This window comes from Otolemur garnettii, unplaced genomic scaffold (assembly GCF_000181295.1).
Source record: "Otolemur garnettii isolate 467f Iridium unplaced genomic scaffold, OtoGar3 scaffold00017, whole genome shotgun sequence".
Classification (NCBI taxonomy): Eukaryota; Metazoa; Chordata; class Mammalia; order Primates; family Galagidae; genus Otolemur; species Otolemur garnettii.
Window position 1 is genome coordinate 14,104,748 of NW_003852412.1, and position 12,895 is coordinate 14,117,642.

The 12,895-nt window shown below is 40.5% G+C and overlaps 1 protein-coding gene across 1 annotated transcript in view; it reads left to right on the plus strand.

Moving 5' to 3' along the window:
- Positions 1 to 9,100: 9,100 nt before the first annotated feature.
- The window catches only part of THBS4 (thrombospondin 4), a 53,682-nt gene continuing 49,887 nt past the window's right edge, over positions 9,101 to 12,895 (plus strand). Inside the window, exon 1 of the mRNA XM_003785947.2 lies at positions 9,101 to 9,426. Coding sequence (XP_003785995.1) covers positions 9,339 to 9,426 — 88 coding nt within the window. The 5' untranslated portion in view covers positions 9,101 to 9,338. The remainder of the gene's footprint in view (positions 9,427 to 12,895) is intronic.

Consider the following 12,895-nt stretch of genomic DNA (forward strand, 5'->3'; position numbering starts at 1 on the left):
AAATCGGGAGTCTTTCCCCCAAGGTATGTTGTTTGTTTTATAGAAAATTAGGTGGTTGCAAGATGTTAGTTTCACTTCCTGGTTTTCTATTCAATTCCAAATGTCTATGTCTCTATTTTTGTGCCAGTACCATGCTGTCTTAACCACTATGGCTTTGTAGTACAGCCTAAAATCTGGTATGCTGATGCTCCCAGCTTTGTTTTATTACTAAGAACTGCCTTAGCTATACAGGTTTTTTCTGGTTCCATACAAAATGCAGAATCATTTTTTCCAAGTCTTGAAAGTACAATGTTGGTATTTTAATAGAGATGGCATTGAATAGTAGATTGCTTTGGGAAGTATAGACATTTTAACATTGTTGATTCTTCCCAGCCATGAGCATGGTATGTTCTTCCATTTAATGTTTCCATGTTAATATCCCCTGCTATTTCCATATTAATTCCATATTAATTTCCATGTTAATATCCCCTGCTATTTCTTTTCTTAGGATTTCATAATTTTCTTTATAGAGCTCCTTCACCTCCTTTGTTAAGTATATTCCTAGGTATTTCATTTTCCTTTCTTTTTTTTTTTGCAATTTTTGGCCAGGGATGGGTTTGAACCCACCACCTCTGGCATCTGGGGCCAGTGCCCTACTCATTTGAGCTACAGGCACCACCCAGTATTTCATTTTCTTTGAAGCTATGGTGAAGGAAGTTGTGTCCTTAATTAGCCTCTCATCTTGACTGTTATTACCGTATACAAAAGCTACTGACTTGTGGACATTGATTTTATATCCTGAGACATACTGTATTTTTTGATGACTTCCAGGAGTCTTGTGGTTGAGACTCTGGTGTTCTCTAAGTATAAGATCATATCGTCAGCAAAGAGGGAGAGTTTGACCTCCTCTGCTCCCATTTGTATATCCTTTCCTTGTCTTGCCTAATTGTATTGGCTAGATCTTCCAGCACTATGTTGAATAGTAATGGTGACAGAAGACAACCTTGTCTGGTTCCAGTTCTAAGAAGAAAAGCTTTCAGTTTTACTCCATTCAGTAAAATATTAGCTGTGGGTTTGTCATAGATAGATTCGATCAGTTTAAGAAATGTGCCACCAGCTCAGTGCCTGTGGCTCAAGTGGCTAAGGCACCAGCCACATACACCTAAGGTGGCAGGTTCGAATCCAGCCCAGGCCTGCCAAACAACAATGACAGCTGCAACCAAAAAATAGCTGAGTGTTGTGGCGGGCACCTGTGGTCCCAGTTACTTGGGATGCAGAGGCAGGAGACTTGCTTGATCCCAGGAGTTGGAGGTTGCTGTGAGCTGTGATGCCACAGCACTCTACCCAGGGGGACAGCTTGAGGTTCTGTCTCAAAAAAAAAAAAAAAAGAAAAGAAAAGAAATGTGCCACCGATGCCTATACTCTTCAGTGTTCTAATTAGAAAAGGATGCTGGATTTCACATGAGCATTTTCTGCATCTATTGAGGGGATAATATGGTCTTTGTTTTTGCTTCTGTTAATATGATGAATAACGTTTATGGACTTGTGTATGTTAAACCAACCTTGCATGTCTGGGATGAAACCTACTTGATCATGATGTATAACTTTTCTGATGGTAAGCTGTAATCTATTGGGAGGATTTTGTTGAGAATTTTTGCATCTACATTCATTAGTGAAATTGGTCTGAAATTCTCCTTTTCAGCTGGGTCTTTTCCTGGTTTTGGTATCAGAGTGATGTTTGCTTCATAGAATGTGTCGAGGAAGATTCCTTCCTCCTCAATTTTTTGGAATAATTTCTGCAGTACAGGAATAAGCTCTTCCTTGAAGGTTTAATAGAATTCTGGTGTGAAGCCATCCGGACCAGAGCATTTTTTTGTTGGAAGATTTTTTATTGTTTCTTTAATCTCAGTGCTTGAAATTGGCCTATTCAGGAACTCTATTTCTTCCTGGCTAAGTCTAGGGAGAAGATATGATTCCAAATATTGATCCATTTCCTTCACATCATCAAATTTCTGGGCATAGAGTTCCTAGTAGTATTCAGAGATAATCTCTTGTATCTCTGTGTCATCTGTTGTTATTTCCCCTTTATCATTTCTGATTGAGGTTACTAGAGATTTTACTTTTCTAATTCTAGTTAGTATGGCCAAAGGTTTATCTATTTTATTTATTTTTTCAAAAAACCAACTCCTTGTTTCATTAATTTTCTGAATGATTCTTTTGTTTTCAACTTCATTGATCTCTGATTTAATTTTGGATATTTCTTTTTTTCTGCTGGGTTTAGGCTTAGATTGTTCTTTTTCCAATTCCATAAGATGGCTTGTGAGTTTGTTGATGCTCTCTCTTTCTGTTTTTCAAATGTAGGCGTCTAAAGTGATACATTTTCCTCTCAGGACTGCTTTTGCTGTATCCACAAGTTTTGGTAGCTTGTGTCTTCATTGTCGTTATGCTCAAGGAAGTTAAGGATTTCCTCTTTTATTTCTTCCTGCACCCAACTGTCATTCAACAGAAGGTTGTTTAATTTCATGCCTTTGTGTGGGGTTGAATGTTTTTCTTGGAGTTGCGTTCCACCTGTAGTGCCTTCTGGTCTGAGAAGATACAAGGTAAAAATTTCAATTCTTTTGATTCTGTTGAGGTTTATTTAGTGTCCTAGGATATGATCAATTTTGGAGAATGTTCCATGGGGCAATGAGAAGAATGTGTATTCTTTATCTTTGGGATGGAGTGTTCTATATGCATCTGTCAAGCACAGTTGTTCTAGGGTCTCATTTAAGTTCCTTATATCTTTGTTTAATTTCTGTTTAGAGGATCTGTCCAGCTCTGTAAGAGGAGCGCTAAAGTCCCCTGTTATTATGGTGTTATAGGATATCACATTGCTCAGACTTATTAAGGTCTGTTTCAAGAATCTGGGAGCATTTAAATTGGGTGCATAAATATTTAGAATTGAAATGTCTTTATATTAGTCTTTTCACTTGACCAATATAAAGTGACCATCTTGCCAGTTCTCCATTGCTTTTGTCCTCATGGGGTCCAGAAGTCTCTCACTGACTCCCTATATCCCCAAAGGGATGTTTCTGGGGAGATCCCACCAGCCAGGGATTCCCGGAGTCTCCTTTCCCCAGTCTCACTGTGCCCAGTTGCGAGGAAGCTGTTACTCAGCCGCCATCTTGCTCCTCCCTCCCCCCACACCTGCACTCTAACATTTAATACAGCACAATTCACAATCACAAAGATGTGGAATCAACCCAAGTGCCCATCAACTCTTAAGTGGATTAACAAAATGTGGTATATGTGTACCACGGAGTACCACTCAGCCATAAAAAAGGATGAATTCAACAATGACTTTTGCAGCAATTTGGAAGGAACTGGAGACTACTTCCCAAGGGAATAAGAATGAAAAAACAAACAACATAATAAATTGGAACTAACTGATGGGCACACAAATACCCAGAGGAAAGTAAAAGTCAATTCAAGCAGGAAGCGGGGAGAGATAGGGGAAAGGCAAAACCCATCCAATGTATACAATAAATGTTATCTGCTTGATGGTATATTTATAGCCCTGACTCAAGCCATGTATCAAGAATATCTGTACCTCCTTAATATCTTAAAATTCTAAAAAATTAGTACCCACTGCAAAGAGCACTAATGAAGTGGAAGATACAGAGCCTGTGGCTGCCCATGTTGACATGGTCAATAAATCCATTCTCTTCTTCCTCTTTGCTCCTACAGAGTTGACCTCTCATTGTAGGAGCTGTAAACACCAAATCATCACATTGCCACCCTTCCTAGCAGATAAGACATTACCCATTCCTGGATAATTAGACCTGATGAGAAGTCTGTTGGAGTGCTTCTGGGAAAGATTTTCTACATTGGAAACAAAGGGAGAGAGATACAAGAGTGGAAGCCCAACCCTTTCCTTGTGTCCTGCTTTTTGGATGATATCATGGAAAGATATAATATTTGGAGCTGCAGCAGCTATCTTGCAACCATGAGGAAAGGCCAAGAGTGGATCCATAGGCATAATCTTGTTAATTCACTGAAGCACCCCTATCACTCTCTCCCTCTGGACTTCATATTATAGGAATAATAAATGCCCAGGATGGGAATTCTGTCACCATCTATCCCACAGACACCATTCTTGTGAAGCTTACATTGTTAAGCATGATATGACACATAAAAATGAAACACCATTATAAGAAAACATAAGGTATCAAATATCCTAAACCACTGCTAGTTATACTTTTAGTGTCCCTTAATTAAGGAATGTCACAGTACTCTCTCCCTGGCTGCTCTATTCCACCTAAATCAAAATACATTTGTATTATCTCCCCACAGTTACTTCCCTATATCCGCTTCCTGCTTCACAGGCAAGCTTCTTAAAAAGTTATCTACCCTTATTATTTCGGCTTCCTATTCTGTTGTCCTCACTCCTCACATGGCAATATCCTGCTTTTCTTTCACGCGCACAGCTCCATCAAAATGCTTTCAACACAGTCTCCAGTGATTTCCATGTTGATAAAGGTCTGCATAGTTTTCAGACCTTATCTGGTCTGACCTCTCCACAGCATTTGTTACTATTCACCAGGCCTCCCTGACATCATACCTTTCATATTTTCTTTGATATGCTTCAGTCTTTATTGCTGGCTCCTTCTACTGGTCTCTTAATGCTGGCCATTACCAGTGTTCCTATGGGACCTCTTGTTTTCTCATTTTACTCATCTATATTGACAGCTTTCTTTACTACCTATCGATTAAAGATGCCCACATCTGTAAACTTCCCTCCTGAGTTACAGGCCCATGTATAATAACTAATACTTAATGGACAGTTCCCTGTGGATGTCTTCAAGAGGCCTTAAACTCAGCGCTGCTAACCAATCACCACCTACCCCTTTCACCTCAGTGCATGACAACACAATCCATCAAGTTGCCCAGGTCAGAACTCCAGACATCTTGGCATTTCTCTACATGGCCTTGCATATAACACGCATTGCCTCTACTTGCAATGCTCTTCCCTTACTTTATCATCTGGAGAATGGCTCCTCATCCCTCATGACCCAGATGAAAAGCCGGCTCTTCTAGGAAGCCTTTTCTAATTCACTCTAGCTACAAGTTACTTTCTTACTTCTTAGGACACATCTCCATTGTAGCCCCTACCATATTGTTTATATCATCTATTTGTCTGAGTAGATGATGAGTTGGAGGGCAGGAACTGTGTGCTTCATCCATCTATACCTGCCCCTCATCTAACACAGTGCTGGGCACATTCTAGAGGACTGTCAATAAATATTTGTTGAGAGAACTCATGAATGGACATAAAACTTATATGTTGAATAACTGATTACATTAATGTGAAGAAAATCTAATTGAGATTTGGTGTCTGGTAGGAAAATGTTCTAACATAACACTTTTTTCAATGACTAGATAGCAAAAACTACATAATTTTAGAATTCAGATTTGGAAAGAACAATAGTTATCTAGTCCTTTCCAAACTAGTTAGAGGCCATTTGTAATTAACAGCACCAATTTTCCTGTTGAACGCTAACTACTAAAATCCTTCATGTATTAGTTCTTTTAGTTGGGTTAAACATGCCCCCAAGAATGCAAATAATACTCTCCATCTGCTTATAAACCTTTTTATCTCTGCAGAAGAACCTCAATCCACATCAAATCAAATTAGCCCAAACTCTAAATTCTTTACATCCAAATTGATGTAATTTTAGTGTATTTTGCAAGTTTGTTTTATGTCCTATCATTTCATTGCACTCTGCATCATATTTTCTTAGCAAATACATTTTGACATCTGGCACTAAGTTTGGGATTTTCCTGGCACAACAATCATTATTTTCATTGGCCATTGTAGGAACCACCATGTTTTGTTTTGTTTTTTGGAACCAGAAGGTGAGCAATTACTTTAAGAGATTCTAGTTGTCAAAACTCTCTCTGGACTTCAAGTTTAGTACACACAGTTATTAACAGTTATTAATTGTAACAAAGTCCTCGTAATTGCATTTATGGATATTTTTCTAAGGAGTTTTACACATTATTTAGTGAAGTATATAAAGAAATTAATGAGATTTTTTATACAGTCTACTGAGACCCTTAGTGAGACTGAAAATGAGTGATTTCACACTCTTCTTCCTTCACAAATTTTCAGTGCCTAATTGCTAAAGCAAAACATTTTCTAAATTCTAAAAAAAAAAAAAATCTTTTCCCTACTTTGAATTGCCCACCAGTGAAAAGGCTCCTGGTTCATTTACTTCATCTTTATTTGTGCTAAGTCATTATCAGAAGAGTTATTTTCCTGTCACCTAAGCATCCTCCTTTGTTATTAACAATAAACTAAACAGGGGTACAAAGTATTAATACAAATATTTCCAAATGCTATGGTGTAAATTTCATCACACGGTAGAATGTAATCCATCTTTTAATGCTAGTAAGTATATTCCATTTCTATTTCCTTCAAGAATGAAAATGGAAACCTGACATAACTAATGGTAATTTTATATATATCAATTTAAAAATATGTATAAAACTTCTACTCATATGAAGGCTATGTTAACCAGTTTGAGGAAAATATTTCAGATTGTATATAGAACCAGCACACTGTACCCCACGACTGCATTAATGTACAGAGCTATGATTTAATAAAAAAAAAAAAAAAACTTCTACTCAGCTGTGCAAATAGCAGTGCATAATATGAGTTCTCCCAGGGAACTTTATGGCCACCCTGTAGCTTGGGAAAGCAGGCAAAGGAGGATGGTTGGGGAATCTTTATGGGGGTTAGTGGGTGGGGCAGTGGTGAGGAGGGTTCCTGTGCACCACTGGGATTTCCTGCAAGCACCAAAGGAAGGAACACCTGGGCTTTCATGTAAGTTTGCCCAGATGTGGGGCTGAGAGGAAGGGCAGTAGTGGGGCTTGAAAGCTGTCAGCAGTCAAACAGCAAAAATGGAGATAGACTTCATACAAGAATTAGGAAAGGCAGGAAATTTAGTAGATCAGTTATCTATGACACTGATGGTGTTATATAAGAAACATCTCCAAACCTCAATGGTATACAAAAATAGATGTTTGTTGCTTACTCATCTGGAGTCAACTAGACAGCTCTGCTGATCTTGCCTGAACTTACTTACCTGAGTCAGCCATCAGCTGATCTTGACTGCCGTTGCCTAGGCAACTGTGCTCCGCTCCATGCCTTTGTCAACAGGCAAGCACAGGTGTGCAGCAGGGCAAAGGGCGAGTGCAAGAGTGAGCAAGCCCCGTCACACAGCACTTTTTAAGCCTCTGCTTGTAGCACTTTTGCTAAAATCCTATTAGCCAAGCAAGCTACATAGCCAAGCCATGGGAAGGCTAAAGATGCATATACAAAAGAGTAATGAGTTAGAACCATTTTTGCAGCCTACTGCACCTATGAATGAATCACCAGCATATCAGAACTCCTAGCCTAGTTTCCAGTATTAAGAGAAGGAAAGTCAATTCAACAATCTATTCATTATCAAGTTCTAGGCACCGTACTTGGAAATTGGTAGGGTGGAGTCCTATTTCATGTGTCAGAATAGGTTATGGTGCAATTTACTGTGCAAATTGTTCCTTTTGGTTTCATTTGTTCCCTGTAGGCACCTAATTTGTGTCTTTTTATTTTAAGCTCCCAGGAGATTCTGATGTACCCAATCATGTGAGTGCCACTGAATAGTGACTTTCAAAATTGTGAGCTTCCAAATGTTCTCTTCACATTAAAAAAAAAAAAATGCTCCGAAGTCCACTGTACAAAACATATAAAAGCAAGGCTGTTCTGCTTGAACAGGTTGGGGTCCTGGATCCCTCTTCATCCCAGGATGCTCCTGGGAACACAGTTGGGGGACTTAAAGATTCCCAAGTCTGGTCCATCTCATTAGTTTACAGTCACAGTGGTAGAAACCTGTGATACCCCCTTCATGTTTCTTTGTGCTTCTCATATGTAGATATGCAGTGCCCCATTCCACACAGTGACTTTAGTTCAATGGTAGCATTAAAGGAAGCTGTGTTCGACCTCAAGTAGGAGAGAGCTCTGAAGATAGATGATAAATCTTCAGGTCAGTAAATCCTAATTGCAGACAGGTGATTCTAAGGGCAGTCTGAGAATAAGATGGCTCATGAGTCCCCCAGTTGTGGCAGGTAGCTTCTTAAACTTTGAAATGCAACTCTTTGAGACAGGGGAGAGATGGAGAGCAAGAGGTTGCTGTATCCTCTCCATCAGCTGAAATCATCGCAGAGGGTAAGTTTTGCCACTGTTGTTTATCAAATGTTTTCTTCCAGTTAGTCTTTATTCTTAGGGAGCTTTGCCCACGTGGAAGACTAATTACTTAAGTTCCTTTCCTCTCTTTCAAGTCCTGCCCCTACATATGTCTTGAAACCATCACACGGAATCTTTTAAGAGAGTGGAACAGAGGTGGGCAGGCGGGGTACTTGGAAACTGGACGGAGAAGAAATTCCCATAAAGCCACATACATACCCACCAACCTACCAATGGCTCTGTTTGGATGGACTCCTTGAAGTGTGTTTTATTTCCATTAAAAACACAAAAACTTTCCAATGTTCACGTTCATGTATCAAAAACTTGATAGAAAAAAAAAATTTCAACATTTCAAGTTGTCACGAAAAGCTTGAAGAAATAAATCAATTGCTCTCCGAACCACTTAAGGAGGCAGAACCTTCCTGGAGAGGATTCGTTCGGAAAGGGAACCCAAGATGGACAATAAAAGCCACTAGATGCTCTATCTTTCTAGAAAACAAAAAGAGGACGGGCCGAGGGGGCTGAAGGTACCCAGAGCTGGCAGGTCAGCCTCGCTGCCTTCCTCCCGCTGGTCCCCTCGCTCCGCATCTGCCCGCGTCCTGCGAGCGCACCGCCCGCCCTTCTCCGCAGCCTCTACCGCGCGGCCTCCTCCTTCCCACCCATCTAACCCCTCGCGCCGGTCGGGGCCGGGTCCACGCCCACCCCAGGCCCTGCTCCGTCCAGGCTCCCTCCCGTCCCCACACCCGCGTCCTTCTCTCCGCGGCCCACGCTCCCTGACGCGGCCGTCCCCGCTCTTCCCCGCAACAGGGACCCCAGCCAAGGGGGCCGCCCCGGCCTCCGTCCTTCCCCGTCCCACCCCCGGCCGGGCGGACCATAAAGCGCCCGGCCGCGGCCGCGGAGCTCAGCCGCCCGCCGCCCCTGCCTGCGCCCGGCCGGCACGCCAGCGCCCCCTCGACGGCAGCCCGGACGCCGCGCGCCCGCCACCTGCGCCGCCACCGCGCCGGACAGAGGCACAGCGCGCTGCCCCGGGACACCCAGGCAGGGCCGACGCCGCCGTCACCCGCCCGCCCCTCGGGGAGCAGGAAGAGCCGAGATGCTGGCCCCGCGCGGAGCCGCCTTGCTCCTGCTGCACCTGGCCCTGCAGCCGTGGCTGGGGGCCGGCGCCCAGGCCACCCCCCAGGGTAAGTGGCTCGGGCCGGGCGCCGGGAGACCTCGGGGGCCAGCTGGGCGCGTGCTGCTCCGCCCGGAGCTCCGGGGGCCCTCGTCCGGCCCGCTCTCTGTTCCTGTGGGGCCGACTCACAGCGTACTGTGATTGGAAGCGATGATTACAGTCGAGAATTTTCCCCAAATTCGTTTATCCAATGAAGAGACCAGTTGTCTTAAACAATAGTTCGGGGGGGATGCAAATTGTTTTCAGTCCATGCAGAGACTTGGGGTATACTTGAAAACTTGTTATGCAACCCTGGACCTCTAACATGTAGTGTCTGGTGTAGGGTGAAATCAGGTGCTGCGCGAAGATGGTTCTGACCCCCGCGGCTCTGAACCTTGTCCCCTTCCACGCAGGGGCGATGTTCGCCCGAGAAAGACGCAGCCTTACCGTATCTGCCCCGCCACTCCCCTGCCTCTGCTCTGACTTTGCCTAGACCGCTAAAAGCAAAACGTTTTTTCAGAAGTTGGCTTGATCTCTGGATTCCTGAGATAAATAGGAAGAAATGAGAAATCGGGTTTTTTTTAATAAAAATAATAATGTGGAAAAGATACCTAGATAATCTTAAAACCCCAGTCGTGAGATGGGGTGAAAATAGCCACTGACAGAAAACACTTCAGGTTAAACAGATTTTTTTTTTTTTTTTTTGGTAAAGACTAAAAGGAAGAAATGATTTGAGCAAAAAAAAGAAGAAGAAGAAGAAGAAAGAAAAAGAAAGAAAACCTTGCGGCTCTATCTGGCCCTGACTGGTCAGTGGGGACCTTCATCTGTTCATCTGTTTGAACTTGGTGACTTGGTTGATTTATTACTGACTAAGGAAATAACACTGAAAGAGACACACAACTTAAAGTAAAAATTGTTATTCCTCAGGATGCCAGATCAAAGAATGCCAGCAGGGCGTTCTCAAATCCCCTCTGCCCACGGCAGTAATCAAATCACCCATTTAAACTGCATTTCACGAAATAACTCATTTTGATTCTGGACCAGGCAGCCAGAATTGTGGTTTCAGAGGGCACTGTATTACTAATTTTTAGTTAGAAATATTTGAAACTATGTAGTCTGTAATAGGCATGGAGCCCTGTGCTTCTTGGAAGGTAAGAAAGGAAGCTTTTAATGCAATTCAGAAGTTTTCTTACTGCAGATGTTATTTGGCAGGTTTGAATTTATGGTTATACTATGTTGTGTTGTATGTAGTATAAATTCTTGACATTTGAACACACAACCTCCTAGTGTCCCTGAAGTAATGGATTCTGCTTCCTCTTAGGCAGACCTGACCATTTTATGGAGACTTGAACTCAAGCTGTACAATCTAAATTATCTGATTCACTTAGTTGCTGTAGATGATCTGATTAAGCCAAGTATCTGATAGTTATTTTTTTTAATTGAGTCTGCAGTTGTCAGTTCAGCAGGATAATTTGCTATCTCCTTTTCCTTCTGAGCTGCATTGCTAGTCTTAAATTAGTTTGTATTCAATTTACATACCATAGAAGCCAGGCTTATTGGTAGCGGTAATTTCACCTCTAAAACCGAAGGTTTGTGCTTAGATCCTGGCACTTTTAAGAAACATAATAACGGTAATAGAAAATGGTAGTGTCTCATTTCCTTTTCAAAACACTCTCTGTATTCATTACTAACTAATCCCAGCTCTGCCTCTTGAGAGAAAAGTAAATGGATCAGATGAACCATAGATTGAAATACAGCAAGTTAGTTTGAGTTAAATTATGGCCCTGATCATAATCAAAGCAAGAATCAAGAGTGCAAAGAGTTTAGTTTTGAAAGCAGTTCTCAAACACACGTCTTTTCTGAATATGACTTGTCCTGAATTGAACTTTTAAATATACTGCCATATTTCCATTTGCCCTCGGTGGTGGAAATGAAAAGTTTCCAATTCTCTGAAAGTTAAGAAATCCAATTTCCCTTTTAAAATGCAGTAGGGAGCAGTCTTCATGGTTTGGGGATTTGGACTCTAGAGGAAACAGGATAGGTGTTCTGGTTTCTAACACATTTAGTATTCAATTAATCATTGTGTAAAGTCCTCTGGTATATGTGAGAAAAACATCATAGATGCAGTTGAAGACAAACTGTCTTTTAAAAAGAGTACACATTCTCAAGTAACTGGGTTCTTGCCTGTTTTAGCAATTTTATTCATCTTTTTCTTATTACAGAAGCAATACCTGTTCAGTGTAGAAAAAAATAGAAATTAGATGAGCAAAAATAAAATACAAATAAAAGAGGAAGTGAAAAACTTATGTAACCCAGAGATAGCTTCTATTAATGTTAACATATCGTATTGTCTTTTATTTCAAATATTTTTTTGCAAATATATATTTCAAATGGGATTATGTGATACATACAATTTTATAATCTTTTTCTTGCTTAATACAGCATGAACATCTTTCCATACTTGTAAATATTTAGCTGCATATTTAAATAGGTAATTCTGCTTTTTAGAAGGATCAAAATGTATTTAGCCAAGCCTATAATATAGAACAGTAGTTTCCACTTTACAATTAATATTGTAAATGATGATTTATTGAACAAGTGTGGTGCCACAGGATGGGTTGAACTGTCCCCTTGATCTCTGCAGAGCACTTCTGTCTTTGCTATGGACAGTTTATGTTGTCATGGCATGCTAGTATGGCAGCAGAGATTTAGGTTTACCCTTCTTCCAATTAGAGTTTTACCTAATTCTTTCCTAAAGAGATATTCTAGAATTACCATTGGTGGTGAATATTCTTATGCTTAAATCATTTACATTATCCGCTATTTCTTTAGGATAAATTCCTATAAGTAGAATTGCTTGATCAAAGAGAATGCATGTTTTTAGGGCGTTTGATACTGTTATTTAAGCTGTCTTGAAAATTTTCATACTACTTAAAATCTTACCTGGTAGTATGTAAGAGTACCCATTTCCCTGAACCCTCAGCAACAGTTGAATATTATTTTTTTATTAGTTTTCCAATTTTATGGTGAAAGTAATATCTCGGAGTTTAAGTTAGCAATACCTTCATCATTAGGTAAAAAATTAACATTTATTTATATACTTAATGGTCAGTTGTAATTCTTTTTCTATAAATTGCTTTTTCATGTTCCTTACCCATTTTTCTATTGGATACTTAGTATTGTATTGATTTGTAAGAACTCTTTATAAATTTAATAACCACAGAGAGCTCTAGGTCCTGAAGTTCCTACAGGATATAGAACAATTAGAAATACTAAATAATAGAACACTAGGTAACTTCTAGTGACTATTACCCAAACTTGGCCTTTGCCTTTTAAATGGCTCTGAACATACTCTCTTATAGCTTTTATAAATATTATAAAGTTTTTGAGAGAAAGTGCTGCTTGCTTGATAAAAAGTAACTTTATACAAATATAATTTCTAATTTTTGTAGACCAACTCTATCATTCAAGATACAGTCAAGAAATAGAAACTACGGCTC